At 40.0% G+C, this 25,246-nt stretch overlaps 1 protein-coding gene across 2 annotated transcripts in view; it reads right to left on the bottom strand.

Annotated features, from left to right (window-relative positions):
* The window catches only part of Tenm1 (teneurin transmembrane protein 1), an 850,812-nt gene that overhangs the window by 6,906 nt on the left and 818,660 nt on the right, over positions 1-25,246 (bottom strand). For both annotated transcript variants that reach the window (XM_004653940.2, XM_045140035.1), the window contains 3 exons: positions 17,014-17,186; positions 15,822-16,057; positions 4,056-4,352 (listed from right to left, as the gene is read on the bottom strand). In XM_004653940.2, the coding sequence (XP_004653997.1) occupies positions 4,056-4,352; positions 15,822-16,057; positions 17,014-17,186 (706 nt within the window). The remainder of the gene's footprint in view (positions 1-4,055; positions 4,353-15,821; positions 16,058-17,013; positions 17,187-25,246) is intronic.

The following is a 25,246-nucleotide window of genomic DNA, read 5'->3' on the forward strand; positions in this document are numbered from 1 at the left end:
TGTTTTCTGCACTTTGGGTTTTGAAAACCATAGGAATCTTTCCATTTTCTACATATGGTTACATAAATACTTATGGATGTCAATGAAATCAATATGTGTAGTATACATTTAAACCTGTGAAATTATTTTTTAATATTGTATGTGTATTTTGAAAATTTATATCCTACCGTACCCTTTTGAAAATTATTGATTTGCAGTTGCATGTCAGTACCATGAAGTCAAAGTTGTTGAATATTTGTTCATTCATTCATTCTTTTTTCCCCCAGGGGATTCCTAAGTGAGCACACAAACCCCGTTATCTGTGGATAACCACAGCCTGCCACCCTGTACTTCTACCCTTGTGACCTCTGAAAGCTATTGAACAAAAGGCTTGAGATCTGGAAGTCTGCGCGGGCTTGGGGACAGGAAGGGAGTACTGCTCTCCTCCATTAAGGCAGGGCCCAGTAGAACCTGAGGGAATTTTTTCATCTGAATGGAGCAGCAGGTACTAGGGTCGGGGTGGGTGGGTGGGTGCATGCAGCAGAGGGGCTCCATACAGGAATTGAGGAAAATAACTTTGCATTTTTTTTTCTTGGCTGAAAGTCAGATTTCCCCAGCTCCTTTCCTCTCTCTTCTGTCAATTATCCAAGACCAAATTACATCTGTCATCTGTATGTTAGCTATCATGATATGCCCCCCTCACCACATTATATAATACCCTTCTGCCTGGGCCATGCCTTTTCCACTCACTGTGCTGGCCTCGCCAGTCATTTATAGCAGATTGTTACCATATTCCTTCTTCTGTTCTCATCCTCCAGCCTGCAGTAAGCCACTGTCTGAACCCTGTTCCTAAGTGGTGTTTGTTCATGCTGAGCTGTCGCCAAAGCTCCCCAGCCTACTTTAAAGCTTCTTGCTAAAGGCAAGAATGTGGGTGACATGATTAGAAATCTCGTGAATGTGATTGCTTCATTGCTACAATACCATTCGGCCCTATTTGGCTGCCTTTAAACTTTGGGTGGGTATTATTGGTTTGCCCCAAAACAATGCTAATGAGCCTATCCAATGACCATGGTGCTGCTGCAGGACTGATAGCTACTTCTTATTAATCTAAATAATAAAGCAGGAGGTGTTTAGTTTTTAATTGATTGTTATATCGTAAAAGAGATCTTTGCAAATAAAAATAAAGAGAACAACCTTGGCTGTATGCTTAGTTGAAAAACAAAAGTGTGAGTAGGAATTTGAAAGGGTGAAATGCGAATGACCACTAGATGGCAGTGTGAGGCCATGTGAGAGCTCTCAATCCAAAGAAGGTTCTGTCCCTGCACGTCGCCTTTGAAAACAGTCCCAAATAGGCAATTTTGTGCAAATGATAAGACTAAAGCATCTTATTAAATGATTATGAAATATATTTAAGTGTGTTTTAAAATGAAGTTCATAGGAATGATTTTAGGAAACTGAAAGATTTATATTTGATGCAATACAAATTTTAGCTCACAAGTCTTCAAAATATAATTACATGGGAGAAGTGTAATAAATCGAGGTAGAAAATTAATGACTGCGTAGAGAAACTTAAAAAACAATAATTGATTTTTTAATAGAGAAGAGACTATTTAAGTAACCACAGCCATTACCCAAATAATTATTTTTCTTCTAATAGCTACAAACCATTGTGCATGAACATTATACAAACATATGTATTTACTTAAAATAAAGGAAGTCAAACTATTTTTACAAGAGTTGTGCATATTAAAAAAAGTGCTACTGGTTTAAATATGTCATGGTACAGATATGACAAGCTCATTTACAGGTGTGATGGCAGAAGTATTTTGGGGAGAAGAGAGATACATTTTGTTTGAGACTTCTTACTTTAAAATAGACTATAGGAACTAGGCTATTTGCCCATACTCTTCCCTATCCTGTTGAAAGGGAACAAAGTCCATGTTAAATTAAGGACAAGAAAGAATACAGGGGATCACAAAATATTAAGTCATAACAATTACATGTAAATTCAATCTTCTTTCCCTATTTCTTTGAATCACATGAAAGGTACACAAACTAACCGAGAGGCCAAATGAGTTGAATTGCTTCACTGATGGGTATACCAGGCTTTGGAACTCACTAGAATTTTTTTGTGATCATTTTTCTAGATGACTAAAATCTTATTTCTGTTCACTGCAGACACTGTCAATCTCACAAAGTTTTGTTGTTGTTGTTTGCTGCTCTTTTGGTTTGGTTTGATATTTGGCCTTGCTATGTAGTCCAGGCTGGCCTTGAATTTATTTCTCTTGCCTCCATCTCCAAAGGGCTGGAATTATAGGTATGTTCCACTAACATGGCCTTCCTTATCTCTTTTTTTAAAATAATTATCAGTAAGTTTCTATAGACAGAAAATGCATGTGAAGTTTTTTTCGCATTATTCTTGAAATAAATTTGATGAATAAAATGGCTATTTCAGGAAAGAAAGAATATCTTATCATTGGTGTCAGAGAAAACTGTGTGCAGGGCTAGACTTTAAAGTTTCAGTATGCTCTTTTGTTCTTATATAGATAGCATCAAAGGAAAGTCCAAAGAGAAGTGGACGTTACTATGTTACCATCTATAGACAGTTCAGTTGGTTACACTGTGATACTGTTGAGGCTGGGGTTATGAGTACACCCTCCCCACAATGTATACTTCTAAGGTATGATGGCTACTTCCCATCACATGAGAGGACCTGTGGTAGGGTCAGAGTTAATACATTTTCATTCTCAGAAAAATGAATGCAGCCAACACTCTTTCAATAGTCAGTGGCATCATTTTATCATAGGAAGAGCATCTTATATAAACCTTGATAAACATTTTGCTATGTGTCCATGCCTACTAGCATTTGGATTCACTTAACGTTTTAATACATTTGGCACTTTGTAAACCTTACTCATAGGACTCTGCCAGTCTTGTTAACAAAATTCAAAAAAAGGAAAGACATGGTCTATAAGATCCATACTTTTTTCCAGAGTAGAGAATAATTTATGGAGTCTAAAGTTTTTTTTTAGAAGGAAAGGGCCTAAGGTAGATATAGCAAAGGACTCCTTCCTTTTGCTCTTTCTCCCACATGAACTATGCTTTTTATCTCCTAGGCATTTCCAACTTGGCTATGGACAGTAATAAAATAGGTTTGCAATAATATGTAGCCACTATGAGGTTGTATCAGAAATTCTTGGCATTCTGTACCAAATAGTTACATTTGGCTACATGAGCGATGAGCTCCTGTGACTTTTCGAAGAACCTTGGCGGCTTACCTTGAATCAACTATGGAAAATATCTTTTAATTATTTTAGAAATTAATTAAGGATTGACAGATTCAGTTGAAAAGGATAAATATGGGGCAGAAGAGTCACTATCTTTGAAGGAGATCAGACACAGAGATGGCAGATCAATGGTAATTGTTCTTATGGCCTTCTGGCAATAATCTGAGCCATTCTGCTGTGAACAGACGAGTGTTTAACAAATGGCTCATGTGGTATGGTATGATTAAAGTCCTTTCACTCTTCTTTCCAGACAGTAGACACAAACTCCCATTATGGATGCTACCAGAGACTCGGCGTCAATGATGCCTTCCCGTGACCAATCCTTCAGACTGATTACTTTTCAAACTTAGACCTCAAATGTGGACAACTAAACTTTCACTAGCTATGCTAAAAAATTAGAGCTCCTTATCTGTTTAGGTAAGAGGCCTTTTACTGGAGCTTAGATACATTAACACACATTTTTAGAATTTTCTAGCCATTTTCTCTCAGTATGAGCTTTCATAATAATAAAGATACCTTTTCAAGAGCATGAGAAAATATGCTCAAATGAGGAGAAAGCTAAGCCATTATCCAGACTTCAATTTGAAAGAGTACTTGGCAGAGGGTGGGACTGGGAAAAGTTTTCAGCTGAAAAAAAGGTAGTTTATCCTTACAAGTTCACTACTTTATTCATTAATTTATTTTTGCTTCTATGGTGAGAATACAGACTTCTCCTATAAGTGCCCACAATGTTGGGTACTTAAGAACACTTTCAGAACTCTCAGTCACCCCTCTTTTCCATATACTTACCTTTTCTAAGTAGGTATAGCTCCAAATTTTCCCATCAGCCCAAGTTCTTGAAATTATTTTTCCACTCTGGTCATATTCCATTTTTTCATTCCAGGTCCCTCTTTGAATAAATGTAACTAATCCTGAAGGTGAATATGTGATGTTTACTTCATTATATCTGCTTACAGGAGACCACAGAATAGGTCGCCCCGTCTGGTCATAAAGAATTCGAAGAGTGAATTTTCGATGGTCGTCATAGATCTTTCCTGTGCGGGTTATATGATCAAAATCTATGGAGAGTAGGTTTCTGTTATGGGCCTGCAAAAAGAGATGACATACATTTTAGGTAGTGTCTCAATTGATAGACTAGTGCTGCCACAATCCTGAAACATTTCCTGATTCTCCAATGATGGGGTCTGTTTCACATCTAAATCCTTATGGCTACCCACTTCTCATCTACCAGCTATCTTTTTTTTTCCTCAGCAGAGTGTGTATCTCTTAATGGAGAGCAAAGGCAATGTTTTAATTCCTGACAAAGTACCTGACATACTCCCTAATTTCAATATATGATTACTGATTATTTTCCCCACTAAAGATTCAGGTGAGTCATTACAATTTTCAATAATTATATGATCTCATTTTTATATGAGGTAGGTGTCTACTAAGGAGTGGGGCTTCCTGGCTTGCTTGTCCCTTTTTCATCAATCAAATGGCTAGAACATAGAATAGTGAGCTATTTATGTAGTCAGGTAACAGAAAAAGAAATACTCTAATTTATACAGGGATTGTCTTCTTTATGTATTTGAGCTAGTGGATTTTATATCACAGGAGAACTTATATTCTCTAGTGAGGGAACTACATTACACAATATATCCAGGGAGGATAGCATGTAATGTAGTGGTACTGATAGTTCCCTTATCATGTACAAGGGGTATTGATACCTTTGGTTAAAGAACAGAGTTACATATATAAAAAAAGAACAGAGTTAAATTTGTATTCCATCTGTAGAAACAACTAGAGTTTGCCTTGGTTCTTGTGTAAGGCTTCTCCTTGTGCAAGTTGTCATTCCATTTGGGTATTGTGAAATCTTGTAGTTGACTCAGAGTAAGGCTCATTCAAAGGACCTTGAATGTGGTCATCCCCTTGCTCAGTGACATACATACATACATACATATATATATATATATATTTGAAAGAAAACAATTTCCTCTACCCATATTCCCTGAGTATAGAAGTGATAGCATTTTTTCATTGCAGAAAATAGGAAAATATAGAAATATGCAACCTGTATTGAGAATACTGTTAACATGTGACTGCATTTAATTCTGTTTATCTGACTTGGCATATTCTTTTTCATACATTTAAAACATACAACTAGGATCATACTTATAATTTTGTGGCCTACTTTTTCAGTCAATATTTTAGCAGCAACATTCCTCACGTTAATAAATATTCTTGGTACATGGCTTTTGAAGGTTATATAATATCATACTAAACATTTGCATTTCCATTGTCCCATGGTTGGAAATTAGAGTTCTTGTTTTCCATTTCCCTCTGCATTTCATGTTATCTTGAACATTTTTGTAAATAATTATGTCTTCAACATAGAACTGTGTGGGTAAAATTACTTGTCAAATAAGAGAAGAACATGTTAAAAGACTCCTGATGCAATTTGAGATTATTTTATTGTGCCAAAGAATGTGTAAACTCATACTCCTATTAACTGGTAGTGGAAAAGCACACTCATCCTATCCTTAGTAGCATAGTAAACTTCTGAATATGAGAGTGGGGAAGTGGTATGATACTGTAAAATTTGTGTTTATTTAATAGCTAGTGAGGGCGAAGTTGAACTTTTATTTATTTGCAAGGAGAAAGAGAGAGACAGAGCAAGACATGAGAATGAGTCAAGGTTGAACTTTTTCAATGATATTTACTTGCCACATGTATGTCTTTCATGAAGTGTCTATGCATTATTTTTGTTTTCTACATGAATTTGGAACTTGGTTTTTAAACTTCTTTTGGTTTCATATTCTTCATTACTCAGCTGGACTAATGATATTTTGAACTTCTGTTGAAAAGGACCCATCAAACATTCCATATCATGAATTCTATCCAGATACTCACTATTTGGTAAAAAAAAGTGCTATTAGTCCCAGGGAATTGAGACACATGATGGAAATTGTGATTTTCTCTTAAATCGCCTGTAGCAAATGTGCACAACGTAGTATTGCATACATATAGAATAACCTGCTGTGATCACCTCAAAGGTGTTAGAAAAGCACGCATTCCCTGTCTTTTGATACTCAGGGCTTAGGAGCCTATAGGAAACCAGGTGTTCTTTCTTCAACTACTCTTCCTGTGGTTTTATAGCCACATATCTTCAACTGTAATGCTGTTCATTTACAATAGCTGTAAAATATCCATGTACTCCCAGAGACGATTGTAACTGTTACAATTTATGTTATAATGATAGTTAAAGAGCCAAAGTAACAAGTGATTTCCAGTTCAACTGAATTTGTGGTTTTATTTCTCTGATAGATTACATTTACTACTCAACACATTTCTTAATAAAATCATTACAACTCCACACCCAGGGATCACAGCTGAAAATCCACTATGAAGCAGGGAGAGCACTCTAACCCTCTTCCTCTGTTTGACAAGACTTCTGCCACTGTGCTTCTGTTTCAGGACAATGTGTCCTGATATTCTGATGCTCTTGAAACACAATTTCAAAAGCCAGGTTCAGCAGTTGCAGTAAATTTTAGCAAGGACTAAAAAGAGATGAAGGAATCAAAGTTACTGTTGCTTTCCCCTACCCATTCTCCTATGGAAACCACACATGCGGATGGGAAGGTGAGATTTTTCTCCACCTTTGTATTGAGTATGTATGTGATTTTAGCCTGCAAGACAGTCATTACAATGAAGCTGAATATTGCTGAGTGCTGGGGTCATTGTCAAGTTTGGGAAACTCCAAATTCATACACATGATTGCTTTTCTGAAAGACAATGGCTCTTGAACTAATTGTGGACCAATAATCCTTACTTCTACTCTTCCCCATACAATCTATACTAATGCCTCTCTGAGAACACACACACACACACACACACACACACACAGAGAGAGAGAGAGAGGGGGGGGGGGGGAGAATAGTTCCAATTTACTTTTTGACAGCTGTACATCGGACAAGACCTTTGAGTTTGGCATCTGGTGAGTTTTATGTTGCAATAAGAAAACTGGATGTGGAGGCTTGAATTAGGTGACCACCATAAACTCATGTGTTCTGAATGTCTGGTCCCAAGCTTGTGGCAATTTGGGAACTGGATACTGCTGGAGGAGGTGTGTTGTTGGGGGTAGGCGTATGGGTATTATAGCCAGCTTCCCTTTGCCAGTGTTTGACACACATACTTCTGCTGGTGTTATCCCCCCTGATGTTGGCCAGGAGGTGATGCCCAGCCTCTGCTCATGCCACTGTTTCCCTGCCATTACAGAATTTTCCCCTAGAGTCTCTAAGCAAAAATCAACTCTCTTTCCTCCCACACGCTTCTTTTGGTCAGGTGCTTTCTGCCAGCAATGTGAAGCTAAGTGCAACACTGGACTTGATAACATTTTTTTTTTGAGGTAGGGTCTCACTCTAGCCCAGGCTGACCTTAAATTCACTATATAGTCTCAGAATGGCCTCAAACTCATGGTGATCCTCCTGCCTCTGCCTCCCATGTGCTGGAATTAAACACATGTCCCACCACACCTGGCTCTTGATAACTTGTTTTTTTTGAGGTAGGGTCTCACTCTGACCCAGGCAGACCTGGAATTCACTAAGTAGTCTCAGGGTGGCCTCAAACTCATGGCGATCCTCCTACCTCTGCTTTCTGAGTGCTGGGATTAAAGGCACACGCCACCATGCCTGGATTTCTTGATAACTTTTTAAAAAAGTATTTTTTAAAATATTATTTATTTATTTATATGTGTGAAAAAGTGAGAGAGAGACAATTGGTATGCCAGGGTCTCTAGCCACTGCAAACGAACTCCAGACACATGTGCCAGCATGTGCATCTGGCATATGTGGAATCTGTGGATTTGGACCTAGGTCCTTAGGCTTCACAGGCAAGTGCCTTAACCACTAAGCAATCTCTCCAGAACTTAGTTACTTTTTAAATAGAGGAGCTGTATCTGTGCTATAACTTATCTTTGGTTTCATTAGGATTTTTTTTTCTAGCTATACTAAGGAAAAGGGCTTGATTTTTCTTCGCACTTGAACAAGAGAGGAATGAGGGGGAGAATGTGCTTTGGAGAGCAGCAGAATTGAAAGTGCTTGAGATAGGTGAGCACAGGGGAAAGCTCCAAAGGCTAGTGTTCTTCTCCTCTCCTTTTTGCTTTTTTCTTAGGAGTCTGTATTCTAATTGCTCAGCACAAAGCCCCACAACCCTTCCAACTTGTGACACTTTCAGTCAGCAAGATAATGTTGCATTAGGTTGATTTACAGGTAATTGGTGATATTTGATTGTGGCTCATGCTAAGAGAAATTTGCTGCGTTTTAATGAAACACACACACACACACACACAAAGGCAGGCAGGCAGGCAGGCAGACAGACAGACAAACACACACACACACACACACACACACACACACACACACACACACACTGAATCCAGAGCTATGATGATGGCAGTTGTTTTTCTTTCTTCTCTAAGGAGAAGGCTGAATTTTCAAAAAAAAGGTGTCTAGCATTTCAGGTTACACTGCTACTGAGTTACCTGTTTAACTTTTTTAATGTTTTATTTATTTATTTATTTGACAGAGAAAGGGGGAGAGAGAGAGAGAGAAAGAGAGAGAGAATGGGTGCACCAGGGCTCCCAGCCACTGCAAATGAACTCCACATGCGTGTGCCCCCTTGTGCATCTGGCTAGTGTGGGTCCAGCAGAATTGAACCTGGGTCCTTTGTCTTTGCAGGCAAACGCCTTAACTGCTAAGCCATCCCTCCAGCCCACCTGTTTAATTTTTGCTGAACAAATCAAAAGGTGAATAAGAGTTTGACCAAACAGCCATGGCAAAGTTTGGAAGGTGCACTATATTTCATTTTCATGAAGTTATGAGAATGGGTGGAAGAGTTATAGTTGATTTTTACATAGCACACACTATTCTACTCTCACTAGCTTTCCCCCTATTATTTATTTTTAATTATTTTCCATATTATCAGTAGTTTTAAGGTAATTAGCATTGGACTTTTAGAAATCAATCACTACATTTATTGAACAGATTTTTCTTTCTTTATTTTTTCTTTTATTTATTTGAGAAAGAGAGAGAGAGAGAGAGAGAGAGAGAGAGAGAGAGAGAGAGAATGGGTGTGCTAGGGCATCTAGCCACTGTAAACAAACTCCAGCTACATGTACCACCTTCTGCATCTGGATTTATGTGGGTACTGGGTAACTGAACTCAGGTCCTTAGGCTTTGCAGGCCAGTACCTTAACCACTGCACAATTGCTCCAGTCCAGATTTTCCTTTTTATTGATATCTCTAGATTGACAATGAACAAGTTACTCAGAACTGATTTTATTGCAAAGACTTGTGGGTGATATTTCATTTGGAATTTTCTTTTTTCATTTTTGGTCCCAGGATATTTTATTTACCTTTCCAGTCATAAAATGTTAGTGTAAGACAAGATCTTAGGAGATGCTTAGATTTGTTGAGCTAGACTTCCTGAGTTCAAACCCTGTAATCACCATTCACTAGCTGTGTTACCTTCCTTATCTTGGTTGGTTCTTCTGTCAAGTGGGAATGATAGAAAAAATGATATGATGTTATGAATAGTAAATGATTACCAGTAAACATAGAAAAGCCACAACAAATTTTATTTGTTGTTATTTTGGTTAAACAATCCCCCCTCTCTTCTTCCAAGAGGTGATACAGTCCACACCCCCTCACTGTGTGTTTGAGCAAAGTGCAGAAAGTATGGGTACAGCAGTACTTTCTCAAAGTTTTCATCCTATCATTTAACTGGGACACCTTTTGTGCAATTTATTTTGCTATCATTTCAGTGTTTTCCTGTTGATCAACTCATCTGTGCAACCTTAAAATGCACATATGAAAAATGGTTGGCAAATGTGGTGGTTTGATTCAGGTGTCCCCCATAAACTTAGGTGTTCTGAATGCTAGGTTCCCAGCTGATGCATATTTGGGAATTAATGCCTCCTGGAGGCAGTGTATTGTTGGGGGCGGGCTTATGGGTATTAAAGCCAGTTTCCCCTTGCCAGTGTTTGGCACACCCTCCTGTTGCTGTAGTCCACCTTATGTTGGCCAGGCGGTGATGTCCACCCTCTGCTCATGCCATCGTTTTCCCCTGCCATCGTGGAGCTTCCCCTCGAGTCTGTAAGCCAAAATAAATCTCTTTTTCCCAGAAGCTGTTTTTTGTTGGGTGATTTCTACCAGCAATGCGAACTGGACTGCAACAGCAAATAATTAATGCTAACATACTGGTGAAAAAGTATGTGAAATAATACTTTATTTCCAGCTATCTTAGTAGGGATCTCCCAAGATTCACAAAGAGTATTTTATCATTTTTTAAGAACTCAAGAAGCCCTTGATCCTAAAACTTAGTCTTGCCCCATAGCCTTGAAGCTTCTAATCTCCTATCTCCAGGTTACTCCTTAGGGGGGGAAAAACCAGTTAATTTGGACCTCATATTATGAAAGTACTTTTTAAAGTCGACGACTATATCTCCAAGCAGCTCTTTATACATGTTGCCATAAAATGAATGGCTTCACCAAACCTAGGTAGAAGGAAGTTAAAATAGTGTGAAATAAGAACTCCAACTCAGAGCTCCCTGTCACTGGGACTTGGTCAGGTGATTTCTGAGTATAGAAGCTAATGCTGGAACCCTTTTGGCTTCTTCATTCTTTAGCATTTGTCAGCCTGGAACCATGTGTTTCAGCTAGACTTATCGCCCCTTTAAGAGCTCAGATCACAGAAGAACATTCAATTTTACACTAGACCGTCTTCTGCCATTTTCAGTTATCTTGCAGTAGAGGGAAGATCAGTATTTGCTTCATTTTGGTTGTAAACATGCAATCACCCTACTCGATTTTATGAATTTAGTATTAAATGCTAAACTTCCTCTATTTGCTAATTAAGTAGGCTGTACTTTTGTAGTTGTGCTGTAATCTCACTACTCAGTTTGTGAAATCTTGTAAAGAGCTCTGGGATCTAATGCTAGGACAAGTCTCATATGACAACACTATTATCATCAGACAAAGTAAGGTACAATCTGGTTGTAGATCCTAAAGCCGTTTGCTTTTGGTGAATGTCCAAATCTTTTACAATTGTCTCTATTGTTATCTGCACTCTAATATCTCTGTTGTCCAGGGAAATATATTTATGGGAACAGATTGATATAGCAGATGAGAAGATACATGGATTGGATACAAAAGCTCTTTGCAAAAAAGATGATGCAAATACAACTCAGGTTAGGGGAAATAGACTTTTTTTAATAAATGGAATTTCAGGATGTTAATGTGATTGATTTTACTTAATGGTGCTGTTGAAGGATGCCACAGAGTTAACAAATTCTTGGCCTGCTTAGGCTGAGCACAATAGCATCTTTCCCAACAGTTTGCCTCCCTCACCTTGACTTTGTATGGAAAAAAGAAAAGAAAGAAAAACTGGTCACTGGAGAAGAATAACTCATCTTGCTTTATCTTAAAGAGGTGTCTATCTCTTTCTGATTAATCTTGGGTAAGTATGATAAGTAGCTTTTTGAAACATACCATGTCCATCATTTGATCTAATGGTCCTTTAAATGAACTTGTCATTGTGTCAGAACAATTTATTAACAATATTTTATTTTTTGTTAGAGAGAGAGAGAAAGGGAGAGAATGGGCACATCAGAGCCTCCAGCTGCTGCAAAGGAACTCCAGATGCATGTACCACCTTGTGCATCTGGGTTATGTGGGTCCTGGGAAGTTGAGCCTGTATCCTTTGGCTTTGCAGGTAAGTGTCTTAATGGCTAAGCTATCTCTCCATCCCCAGAACAATTTTAGTGACCTGCTGCCCAAGCCCATTTACAAATTACACTCACACCTTTCAGTGGGTTTCAGAGGTGTTCCATTTTTCACTGTATGACAAGGGTTTCCTTTTTTAAAATGTATGTATGTATGTATGTGAGAACATGCATGACACAGTGTACATATAGAGATCAATGGAAAACATTAAGTGTGTGTGTTCCACCTTCGTTGAGACTGGGTCTCTTGCCTCTGGGCATGATCTTCCAGACAACAAAGGAATGTCAGAATAGCTGGCCCTTGAGCTTCAGATCCTTCTGGCTCAATTTTTCATTGGGGTCTGGGATCACAGATGCATGCACTGCTTTGCATCTGGTTTGATGTAAGTGCTAGAACATTGAACCAGGCTGGCAGGTTTTGCAAGCAAGTACACCTTTTAAGTGCTGAACCATATCCAAAGCCCCATGGCAAGGAGTTCTATGTTGTGTGACTATGTGAAATTCTGTTTCCACCTCCTTTGTAGTCTCATCTGTTTATTTTCTGGACTATGAACTTCAGTAGGAAATAATGATTTAGGGATTGTACATTAGGACATCAGGAACCACATTTTTTTTTCAGTTTTTGCATTTGTGTGTGCATGTGTGTTTGGATGTGTATGGGTTCATGTGGGTGTGGACATTCCCATAGAGGCCAGCGGTTGACATCTGGGTTCACCTCAGTTACTTGCCACCTTGTGTTTTTGATATACTGTGAGTGATTGAGCTAGATTAGGTAGCCAACAAGTCCTTAGAATCCTCTTGTCTCCACCTCCCTGTTCTGAGGTTACAAGTAAGTACCACTGCACCCAGCACTTATGTGGATGCTGGGAATCTGAGCTCAGGTCCTCATGCTTGGGTGGCAAGCACTGTATCCACCGAGTCATATCTCCAGCCCTGAGTACTATTCTTTATAGCTATATTTAGGTATTTGGCTCAGCTCAGCCCTTGAAAACTTTCCAGAAGTGAATGGGTATCACCTCTGAAATCCTAAAGTCAGTAAGAAAAGAAAATGTGATTTGTCAAACTTGGAGTCACACTTGCATTTTGGGAACACGTTCATTCTTCGAGGCATTCAATTACATGCCTAATCTGGGGAAAACAAGGCAGTGATCTAAGTGAAAAGTCCTATGAATGCAGAAGGTAGGTAAGAATTTTTAAAAGGCCTCTATCTTCCTTCTGTTTGCTCATGCTTTTCCTGCCTGGAGGCCAGCCAGTTGTCTTGAACCACCGACACTTGCCAGTACATTAGAGTCGATTATTTGTCTCTTTTATCAGCATTGAAATGAGGAGTCAGGCCCTGCCAAGGTGGTTCTATGGAGTAGGGCTATGATTTATAGATTAATTATTTTAAGGAAAAAGGCCACATAGCATGATGCAGTAGGAAGTGTGCTATGCTAGGCGAAGACTTGCATTTTAGCTTTGGCTCTAATCTTTAAATCTGTTTGACTTTGGGCCAATCACTTAACCTTTCTGGGCCTTGGTGTCTTTATCTGTAAATTGGGAATGAGAACAAATGATGATTGTGGTGATCAAATAAAATACTGACTGTGAAAGTATTTTGTCAACACAAAGGCCCTAAATCTCTGTAAAAGATTGTCACTAGATTTCCAGAGACATACACAAGGATGCAACCTAGCCACCAAGGGCTTCCATTTTTCAGTTCCAAAACCTCAGGAAGTTTCCCAAAGTAACATAGAAGAAAATACCTTAAATTTATTGCACTTATAATTCAGTCTACATATCTATTTAACTCTACCACAAGTTGGAATGAGTGTCCAATTATACTTCTTATTTACCAAACCATAGTCTTCAGTACTAAGAGATATTGAATGTTTTATCATCATCAACTACTCAACAGTGAGAAAAATTTGGGATATAAGTTAGAAATTGTAGCTTATGATTGATTTCCATTGTCTGTACATATGGAAGGAGACCACAAGGTGAATTACACTAGAAAATGGACAATCCCAAGGCTACATAGTATGGGGGATTATTTTCAAGAATTGAAAATTCCCAAGCCACACAGAATCTGATTTGGTTCATCATGTTTTATTGAGGCTGTAAGCTAGAGGAAGTACTAAAGTATCACTTGTTCAGTGAAATTTTTCCTGTGGTAAATCCATGAGGTTAATAAGCCATTTTTTGATAATTCTTTTTTTTTTTTTTTGAGGTAGGGTCTCACTCTAGCCCAGGCTGACCTGGAATTCACTATGGAGTTTCAGGGTGGCCTTGAACTCATGGCAATCCTCCTACCTCTGCCTCCTGAGTGCTGGGCGTGTGCCACCATGCCCAGCTTGATAATTCTTACTATTTATCTGTAGCACTATATTTTCACTCTACAATTTAGAAACTAAAATGGGTATGTATCTTTAATCCCAGGATTCAAGAGGTTGAGATGGGAGGATCATGAATTTGAGTCTAGCCTGGGCTTCATAGAGAATACCTTTCTCAAAAAAACAAAACAACAAAACCACACACACACACACACACACACACACTCATATCTTAAGCTAGGTCTAAAACTGGGTATCAAGGCCAAGGCGCCTAACTTTCCCATTTAAGGTACTTCCCAGAATGTCCAATTTCTTGAACTTTGATAGGAACCCTAACTGTTACATACATCTGGGGCTGTGCAAAGTTGACTGGATTCACTTCTCAGTTCAGTAGCATATCTGCTCGATGTTCTGTTAGAGCCTGATCAATAGAATTGAAACATACAAATTGACTTGTTCACCTAGACAACTTCAGTGTCTGTTAGTCAAAACAACCCACTAAAGTCTATATGTCACCAGTAGAGCTGATTAAGAGTGAGTACACCTGTACATATCACCATGACTGGTTTAACTACTCCCTCTGCAATGTGATGGTTTTGTGGTGGTTTCATTTCTACAGACATCAGGTTACTACATTTTCACTGTGTGAAGAACATACAAGTGTTCATGGGCTGCTAGGTAGGACACAGGTGCTCTGAGCAGGCCTGGCCTCAGTAGTGAGTGGTTCCTTTGAACTGGCCATTGTTCTAGAGTTGCTACTGAATCTTCTATATTTGAAAAGTTGGCTGAATCATCCCAACATTGGTTAATGTTCAAGTAGGGAAAGGTAAACAGGGTTTCTGTGGTGTTTGCAGGCTTCATGTTATGCAGGAAAGCGATTCTCACAGAGACATTGGATTTATTGTCATAAACTGGGCTTGGCAAAGACCTGAAAACTCCCGAAGATTTTCCTCCCTTTAGGCAGTGCTGTCTGCCGAGTCTGCCAGCCCAATCTCCCTCCCCGTCCTATGCCCTTCTGGCTCTTACTACTCATTCATGGCAATGGGATCATTTACTGACAGCCCTTTCCAAATATTGCCTTTTGTCTCACATCCTTCTATCTGTGTCTGCCTGGTCTCTCCAAGAACTGCCCAAGAGGAGGAACCTGGGCCAACTTGGAGGTCCTAATAACCATCTCCAGGGCGTGTTTGGATTGGTATGGAAGGTTTCCTGACCAAACGTATTCCTCTAGTCAGGCTTTCTTGGTGCCTGAAATTGCTATTATTAGGGCACTTTAGCTGGCTAATGACAAAGAAAGCTCGTATTAGAATGCACATTGAAGGATACCGAACCATTATCAACCATTAGCACCCTCTCTTGAATTACTATATCATATAAACTAGGCAGTCACCTAGAAAATCTTTGGAGAACTGGGACTTTCACTTAGAAAGGCTCCAAGGAAACCCTTTTAACTTATGTACCTTGCTAAAAGGGCAAGCCTTACCCTCAGCCTCCTTTCAAAAGCTGAAACATTGCCTTTGTTTTGCTCTTTTCTCTGCCTCCACTCAATCAGGTTAGCATTGTGCTCTCCAGGCAAAGAGATGTTGCATTTGCCCAGGGTGGGGTTGACGGCCCCTGCAAGGATGTGGGGTTCTGAGCTGAGGCTAATCTCCATTCCGCTGGCAAAGGTGACACGTAGTGAACCATCTGGACTCACTCGATAGGTACTCTGAGTGTTTTCTGTAGAAAGAAGAACAAAGAAGAGCAAAAAGGAAAGTTGAGAAGAAAGGGAAGAGCAGGAACACAGAAAGAGGTATTTCGCTTTAGGAGGCGCATTTGGTAAGGGCTGAGCAAGTGGGGCACTGTGCTGTGGGCTAGACCACCATTCTTACAGGCAGATACATTCTCTATCTCTTTGAGTATTGTTATCTTCACAGCTGGGGAGATTTTTGTGCATGGGATAAAAGACTGCTGTCTAACACTGCAGGCTGTATATTTTTTTTCTTTCTAAAGCATACCTTCACAAACTCTCTCTATGAATTTTTGGATTGGCTACCTTAGTTTGGATGTGCTCAGAGCTAGAATGAATTCAACTCAGCATAGTACCACCTGGGTATACCCTCATAGCTGCTATAGCCCACAGAGTGGTAACACAGATTTAAAGAAAAGATGGAATTGTTTTACTTTGACTATATGGACCCACAACCTAACAATAGAATGACTCCATAATGACCGAGCATTGAAAACAGTTTCTCTTTGCCCATATCCACTCTAGCTCCCAGCACGTTCCTCTGAACCATATTTGTCTATCTTCATTTTTACTTCCATTCCTTCCTACTGCACTCTCTTTACATAGAATAGATTCTTAATCTTCCCATTCCACTTATATTCTTCCTTGGCATGTTTTCAAATTGGCCCTTTTTCTTCATCCATGCCAGGTCTATTGCTTACATGCATCCTAGTGAGACCCTGAAAGAACTTTTCCAATGGCCACAACTCAGTGAGAGATGAGACTTGGCAGGGACTTAACCTCATCACACTTACAGAGGCTATGGTCTGAAGTGGATATGTGAGCTAGTGAAAAGTGTTAATTTGTCTGCGTTTCGGCTGGGAAACAGAAGGAAGAATCCATCTCCTCATAATTAGAGGCAGATGCTATTTCTCGACTCATCAGGTAAAGTTGCAGAGATCCTTACCTTGTTTTAAGATGTATATAGTACTAGTTGCCGTTAAGTTTGTGGACATGAGGACATTTTCACGGTTGGAAGTGTCTAACTCCACTTTTGTTAGCTTCTCCAGGTCACTGTGGAAGCTGCTGACTTCTCCAGTAGGAAATGTTGCATTGGTCAGATGTCCCTCGGGGTCATACCTGAGGAATGTAACCAATATCAACTCTGAAGCCTGTGGTAATGGGCCTTTTCCAAATAAAAATCACTTGGAAGCTAATGCAGTTTAACTTTGAGTGATAACAAGTATTATTAACCTTGTTCAATAAGAAGAAAAAGGTCAGAGAGATGATTAATCAAACGAAGGTATGTTTTGCAGCTTCTGAATTCTTGATGACTTCCTTGAGCTGTGCTGTTTTACAGAAAAAAGTATATCTGGTAATGAATCACCAGGGTGGAAAACTGATTTATGAATCATGTCCTGCTGTGTGCAATGTTGCAGGGAGTCCTCCGTTTGCAATTTGGGTCGATCCCATTAGATGTGATGAATTACAAAAACCAGCAGAGGGTGCTGTTGTCAAAAGATGAGGAGGCACAAAAGGGCCCTTCAAAGCCTAAACAGGCCAATAAACTGACTTTGCATTGTGATGGGAAAATTATAATTTGCTACTGTTTAAGTTGCCAAATTTGAAATGAATGAATCATTCTTCCAACAAAATGAACAACCACACAGGATAATGGAAACATGTTTATTAAACCATTCCTGAGCCCCCTGATCTTGGTGTCACTTAAATTCTTTTTTATCTTTTTGGAGTATACTACATAATGTTTTGTAATTTGCCTATATGAGGAAGAGACAAAAATAATAATTACCTGGGATAATAGGCAATAACCCACATCTAGAAATTTAGTCTACTGAGTTTACTTTAAAAAAAAATCGAATTATTGGCAATCTCACTGTCCTCCAAATGGAAACTGCTTCCCTGAAGGCTTTTGATGTGGAGCTGTTCTTTTATTGCCAATAGAACCATGAAAAATAAACAGTTCATTAAAAGTAAAGACATGAACTTGGAAACCCATTACTGTTTTCTTTTCAAGTTGCAAATTGCAAAATATTTAAGCACTTTTATTTGCTTTTAAAATGTTAAACAATTATATTCTTTTTACCCAAAGTGAACAGGATATAGCCCAAACACAATGGTGTAGTCTAGCTCGCTTACCACCTTCTCTAACAATTATACAAAATGACATAGTAATTCAGTGTTAATCCAGTAGATTTTAAAGAACTGAGCCTGGGTAGTTGCTGAAATTTTAAAACCTAGACCAGCTTCTGGTAGGCTTGGAAAAAGAGCCTAAGCCATATTTTATAGGAAAGAACTGAGCTTGAGGGTACACACAATGCTGTCTCATGTTCAATTTTGTTTATCCATGCTTGTGTCTAGCACATGCCTAGATGATCAGTTAAAACAGTCATGTGGTGGCAGAAAAAATAATCAAATTGGCCGCTTGACATCACAGATATGCCAACTGCTATGTTCTTTAACTGGGCATTTCTCTCTCTCTCTCTCTCTCTCTTTTAAAATAGGATTCAATTAGGTAGGAGACCACAAAAAGGGAACAAGGTCTGTTGAGAAGGGGGGACAAAGTGATACATGTGTCAGGAAAGTAGAAAGGAGGCTACTGAGGTGATTCAATAAGATCGGGAAGGGATATAGGGGAAAAGAGGAGGGAGGAAGACAATAGAAACATATCTGGTTTGAAAAATGCTACAAAAATCTAACTATTTGTATGGCAATAAAAATAGGTTTCAGTCAAAATGCTTAGTGTGTTGCTACTATTCAGCTTAGTGCTCATTATCAAAGGCCAAAGGCTGCTATTTGTGCCTGAGGACAATGCAGAAATCCTTCCTCTGCCCAGTCTATTTGCTCATGGCCTGCTCTGGGGCTTCTAACCTGTAAACAGCAGGCCCCAGGTCAGAAAGAAGCAAAGAAAGGCCTTATGTCACTGCCAGCCCCAGCCTTGTCTGCCTGGCAGTCCTTTCAGGGTAGGAAAATCATGTCCCACCTTTATTCTCCCGAGCAATCACTATCCTGTCTTTGTGGTAAAAAGTTTGCAGGTGGCAGAGGGAATCTGCTGTCTGCCTTCCTTACAAGAGAGTTTATCATCCAGGCAGTGTATGCAGCAGTGTCTTCCTATTTCACAACCCTGCCTCCGCTGGTGTCCCTGTCCTGATTTCTAATGGCTTTCCTCGAGGCTCGGTCAATGCCACTCTTTATCCTTCACCAGGAAAATTGGTCCTACGATCCTGTGGCTTCAGGTTACTGACTGGCTTTCTAGCTCGGGGGCAGTTTGCAACTTTCCTAGTCATATAGCCCCTTGTATTTATTTGCTGTCCTAGAAATTGAACCTGGGGCAAGAGTTCCACCTCTGAGCAATGACCCTGGCCCTCCTCTTTTTATTTTATTTTATTTTTTGTTGTTTTCTCAATGTAGGGTTTCACTATAGCTCAGGCTAATCTCAAATTCACTATGTAGTCTCAGGGTGGCCTCGAACTCATGGCGATGCTCCTACCTCTACCTCCCAAGTGTTGGGATTAAAGGCATGCGACACCATCCTGCTAAAGAAAGGGTGGGCATGCCAGCCACTGCAAACAAACTCCAGATGCATGTGCCCCTTTGTGCATCTGGCTTAAGTGGGTCTTGGGGAATTGAACCAGGGGCCCTTCTCTTGTTTTAGAATTAGAGAAACATTTCAGATAAGGTGAGTCAGTGGGTGTGTTCATTTGTCAGAGTAAGATGGCAAATTCAGACAACTGAGAACCACCCATGTGCAGATATTCAAGACACAATTCCCAGTGATCCTTAGCAAAGGCCTGAAGATCAATCTGGTTTGCTAGCCTAGTCAGTCTACAGCTTTTAAGTCAAGTCATCAGTGCTCCTTGTCTGAGACACATTTGTGGCATTTTGTCAAGAGTTCAGATGCATTCCTGGGTATGCTATCTCTATCTCTACCCTCCAATTTGGTAATAGTACATTGAAAAAATGAAGCTAATGAGTGGAATAAGATAAGAGTGGAATTACCTTGGGCTGGAGAGATGGCTTAGTGGTTAAGGCATTTGCCTGTGGAGCCTAAGGACCCAGGTTTGATTCCCTAGTACTGACATAAGACATATGCACAAGGTGGTGCATGTGGCTGGAGTTCATTTGCAGGCCCTGGTGTGCCCATTTTCTCTTTTGCTTAAGTAAAAATAAATAAATAAATAAAAAGGGTGGAGTTACCTAGATAGATCTAGCTAAGGACTGCCCCCTGGTTCACTTCTGGTGTCCTAAACCAGTGTTTTAGGGTATAGAGTATCATTTCCCACAGGCCTGTTCAATTGCTGTGTCACTAGAAAGTTATCTTAGTTCATTTCCTTTCTGTGGTCAAGTAAGAATCATGATTTAAAAGTGTACATTGAATGTAACTTCACTAGAAACAAAGGACTCAGTCCCCAGCACACTCACACATCTAATTCTGCTAGTCCCAGTCAAAGCCGTCCCATGTGGTAGTGTTTGCAGTGCAGCGTTTCCTCAATGCTTCATCAATTCTGTGGCTTTGGGGTCATTTTTAAAGGAAGAGTGACAGCCAGAGTACACATCAGTGGATAATTCCCACAACTTTGGGAAGATTGCTCAAAGTGGACAAGAAAGAAAGGGAGCCTTTGGTTTCTTATGGCTTGTTCATGCAACAGCCCCCCACTCCACCCTTCATCGCTGGGGAATGTACCTATCCAGGCTGAATGTCAAGGAAATAAGTTTTTTAAAAAATATTTAATTTAATTTATTTATTTGACAGAGAGAAAGAGGGAGAAAGAGAGGAAGAGAGAGAGAGAATGAGCATGCCATGGCTCCAGCCACTGCAAATGAACTCCAGACACGTGTGCCCCCTTATGCATTTGGCTTACGTGGGTCCTGGGGAATCGAATGTGGGTCCTTTGGCTTTTCAGACAAATGCCTTAACTGCTAAGCTATCCCTCCAGCCCTCAAATAAATAAGTTTAATCAACATCTCTCATGTTGTGTGTTTCCCTTTAGAAGCTGCATCCTTTGGTTCAGAATATATGCCAATCTGCTTCAACTGATCCCCTCAGGCCAAAACATAGGAGCTACTTCCTCCTTTCCCCAGTCAGGGCAGAGTGCTCTCTTAACCAGGCATGCAAATTTTGGCCAGGGAATTGTGCCATCAGGCAATGTCTGTCATTGTTCTAGTTGAAGGAATCATACCTCTGTACCCTTTCACTTCAGAAAACTGACCAAGTGGTTCAGCATTCTGTAGGAAATCGTGGATCCTTCTTTCATCTGCAGGAATTTCATCTGGCTTTCTATGATGCACTTCCAAATGCATAACACCTTTCTATTTTCATTTGTCATCCATTCAACTAATATTGCATCATGTGCTAGGACTTGAGGGTCCAGTGTTAAGTGAAATTCACAGTCTAGTAGGACAGATAAGGTGTTCACAAAAATAATTTTAATCCCAGGAAAATTCCATGTTAAAAAGGGGCTAGAGTAGCTCTTAAGAGCACAGGTTATTTCCTGTTGGGCTGCGCAGAGGAGGAGAAGGAACAGGAGGTGGTATTGTTTAAATTCTGGAAAGGAGGTAGCTATTGGAGAGGGAATGAAGACACTGCAAATAGAGGTGAGGGCAGGAAGAGTCACATAGGTGGGTGGCATGTAATTTAGGAGAGCAAGGATGCTTTGGAAGAAGTTTCCTCTTGGAGGATAGTGGATGCTATGTCTGGAGAGGCATGCTGGGCCAAGCACTAGGGGAACTGGAGGTAAGGGTGAAATTAGTAAAAAATGCAAGGGCACAGAAAGTTTTTCAGGGCAGAGGATGGGATAGCCTGAGTAGTGCTTTGATGATAACAAACTGAGGCAGGAGCTTTCATTCTCCTCAACGAATGGGGCAGGAAAATGTTGAGGCTGCAGTCTCAGGTAATGGGAAAGCAGATAGCAGCATCTTGCCTTGAGCAAATGGGTTGTAATTACCTATCATCGGGACTTGTCTTCTTTGCTCGACTGTATAGTCACATCTTTCAAGGTGGGCCCAGTGTCTCAGTCATCTTTGCATCCTCAGTGTCTGGCAAAGAGTTGGTTCTCATTATATATACTTGTTGGGTGAAAGGGGGTAGGATGCTGCCCGTAGAGGTGTACAAAAGGGGTGAATATGAGCACCAATGGGATCACAGACCACACAAGGTCACCTACAGTGGAACTGAGAGGCCAGACTTGGCTTACTTCGATGTCCTGTGCAGTGCAGAGAAAATTATTTAATAGCCTCTGAGAGATTTTTCTGCCCCTGGTGCTTCTGTGAACACCCTGTCTTTATGTTACTTCTCCACAGCATCACAGCTCCCTTTGCCTCATTCTTGAGCCTTACGAAGGGGCATAAGACAAAAGAGAAGTGTGAGATAAAAGGTGTTGAGTCTCTCTGTCTCTTGATACCTGAAGGAATGCTCCATACTTTCTTTTCTTTTTAAATTTTTTATTTATTTATTTGAGAGCGACAGACACAGAGAGAAAGACAGATAGAGGGAGAGAGAGAGAATGGGCGCGCCAGGGCTTCCAGCCTCTGCAAACGAACTCCAGACGCGTGCGCCCCCTTGTGCATCTGGCTAACGTGGGACCTGGGGAACCGAGCCTCGAACCGGGGTCCTTAGGCTTCACAGGCAAGCGCTTAACCGCTAAGCCATCTCTCCAGCCCTGCTCCATACTTTCGTATTCTCATTTAATTGAAGTCATTCCCTTGCCTGGAGGCCAGGCATTGGGCTCTACAACCTCATAGTTGCTTTTCTATTCATAGACACTAGAACATATTGGAAACATTTCATGTGCTTGAATGGACTGGTTATTACATAAAGTCTTTCTGAATGGGAAACATACCCTATCCTTAGGCAACTATCTCACCCAGAGGCATGGTTAATGTACCTTTCCCCATTTTAATCTTATCTTGGAGAATGGAAAATCCCTCATTCCTCACCCTTGATAAGACAGACTTTGTGGAACTGCCAAAAAATATCATCTATAAATATTATGAAGGTCTTGTTTACTTCTCAATAGGGTGTGTGTGTGTGCAAGGAGGAGATTCACTAAAGTGTACAAACAAGAATGGCAAAGATAAAGAGCTCTTTTAAAGGCAGAAGCTCTTCTAAGCAGGAAGGTCTCCCATAAAGTTCTAAGGAACTGAGGAACTATCAACCCTGCCAGGGTAGACAGCAGTAAAACAACTGAAGCCCTGCCCTTACTCTGGGACCTTTTCCATTTAGCATAGAAGACTCTGCCAGGCAAATACCACGAGACAAGCAAAGGCATAATGGTTACTCTGGCAGTCCTGTGCGGAAGAAGGTTTGTTTGCTGTGTGAATCACAGGGCCTTTCCTTTGGCTCTCAACTGTGACAGGGTCATTACAATTAGGGACCCATTAGTTTGTCAGGCCAGAATGCCTTCCTCATTGTGTAACTTGACAGTCACCACCTTGTTAGCCATTCCTCTGTGGTCAGCTTTCCCCCTTGACTCTGAAGACACTTATGGGCAGTGAGGCATCAAGCACTAATATTTGATGTGTGCAATTTTGATCCTGGTTCAAGTCAAATGGAATTATGAAAATCAATGAACTATTTAAATAATATCACAATACACAATAAAAGCCTTCACACTACCACTGTAAAAGATGCACTTTTAAATCCCATTTGGATTATCCACTGTCCAGGGCCATCTGTGTCATTTACCTTCTCAATAGTAGTAGATGATCAAAAAGTGAATGGATCATTCGCATGGCTCTCTCTACAAAGACTTCTATCCTGCCAACTTTTACTTTTCTCTCTTTTTCTCTTACTCTCATATCAGAACAGAGTTTCTATTTCTAACTTGATATACTGTCTCCTTTGACCACAGAAAGATGCCTCTCTGTCAACTCAGAGAAATACTTGATTTTTCTTTTAGGAGTGCTTGGAAAATTTCTACCAATCTTAGCCTTTTTTGGCTCTGAATGCAAGAGTAAGTCGAATTCAGTGTTCTCCAACTTTAGAAGGACAAAGGAAAAAAAAATGAAGGAATGCCCCAACATAGAAAAAGTACTGGAAGATGTAAGTGAAAGAAGTTACCCGTAGATAAATTTAGGATAACTAGGCACATTACTAAGACTACGAAGTTATGCATTCCTATATGTTCAGGCAAGAAGGGACAGAGATTGTGTTTTGTTAGAGATGCTGTTCGGGATGAGAATGGATTGCTTCTGGAAGAACAGGGACTTTCTCATCTCAACGGATATAATTTGGCCATAAGGATTCCAGCATATTTCTTGTTGGAGATAAGTAGGTTGAAAAAGGAACAAATGGTTGTTCAATCTCCCTTTTTTATCTAATGGTGAATTCCACTTTCCCTTTTTGCTCCACTCTCTTAGCTCTCCAAACTTTGCATGGCTACTCTTGTAATCCAAAATGCTCCTTTTTTTATTTTTCTGGAAGTTAGTGTGATAGTTATAGAATAGAAGGTCAGAGGCCTGACTCTACATCCAGCTAGCAAACAATATGAGTGGGCATGTTTCTTCCCTATTCTGGGCCTCTGTTTCTTCATTTATAAAATGACTTTTAACCCCATGTGTGTGTTTGTGTTTCTTATCTCTGAGAGGCTCAGGATAGATTATTCCACAATGATGTTAGTTGATATACTTTTTTTTTTTTTTTTTTTTTACGAGGTAGGGTTTCACTTTGGTCCAGAATTCACTATGAATTCACTATCTCAGGGTGGCCTAGAACTCATGGTGATCCTCCTACCTCTGCCTCCTGAGTGCTGGGATTAAAGGCGTGCACCACCACACCTGGCTAACATTTTTTTAAAACATTGCTTGTTTTTCTTTAATTTTTCTATCTACTAATGTCTAAACAATGTATTGTTTACTTTGTTTTCTTGTTTATTTTTATTTATTTATTTGAAAGTGACAGAGAAAGAGGCAGAGAGAGAGGGAGAGAGAAAGAAGGAATGGGTGTGCCAGGGCCTCCATCCACTGCAAACAAACTCCAGATGCATGTGCCCCTTTGTGCATCTGGCTAATGTGGGTCCTGGGGAATCAAGCCTCAAACCAGGTCCTTAGGCTTCACAAACAAGCACTTAACCGCTAAGCCATCTCTTCAGCTCTAATCAACCATTTCAGTTTTGGAGAACTCAATTTAACCTGTAGGTTTACAAATAGTGGGTACTTTTTTGCCTAATTTGAGATGAAATGTG

Source organism: Jaculus jaculus, chromosome X, assembly GCF_020740685.1.
Source record: "Jaculus jaculus isolate mJacJac1 chromosome X, mJacJac1.mat.Y.cur, whole genome shotgun sequence".
NCBI lineage: Eukaryota > Metazoa > Chordata > Mammalia > Rodentia > Dipodidae > Jaculus > Jaculus jaculus.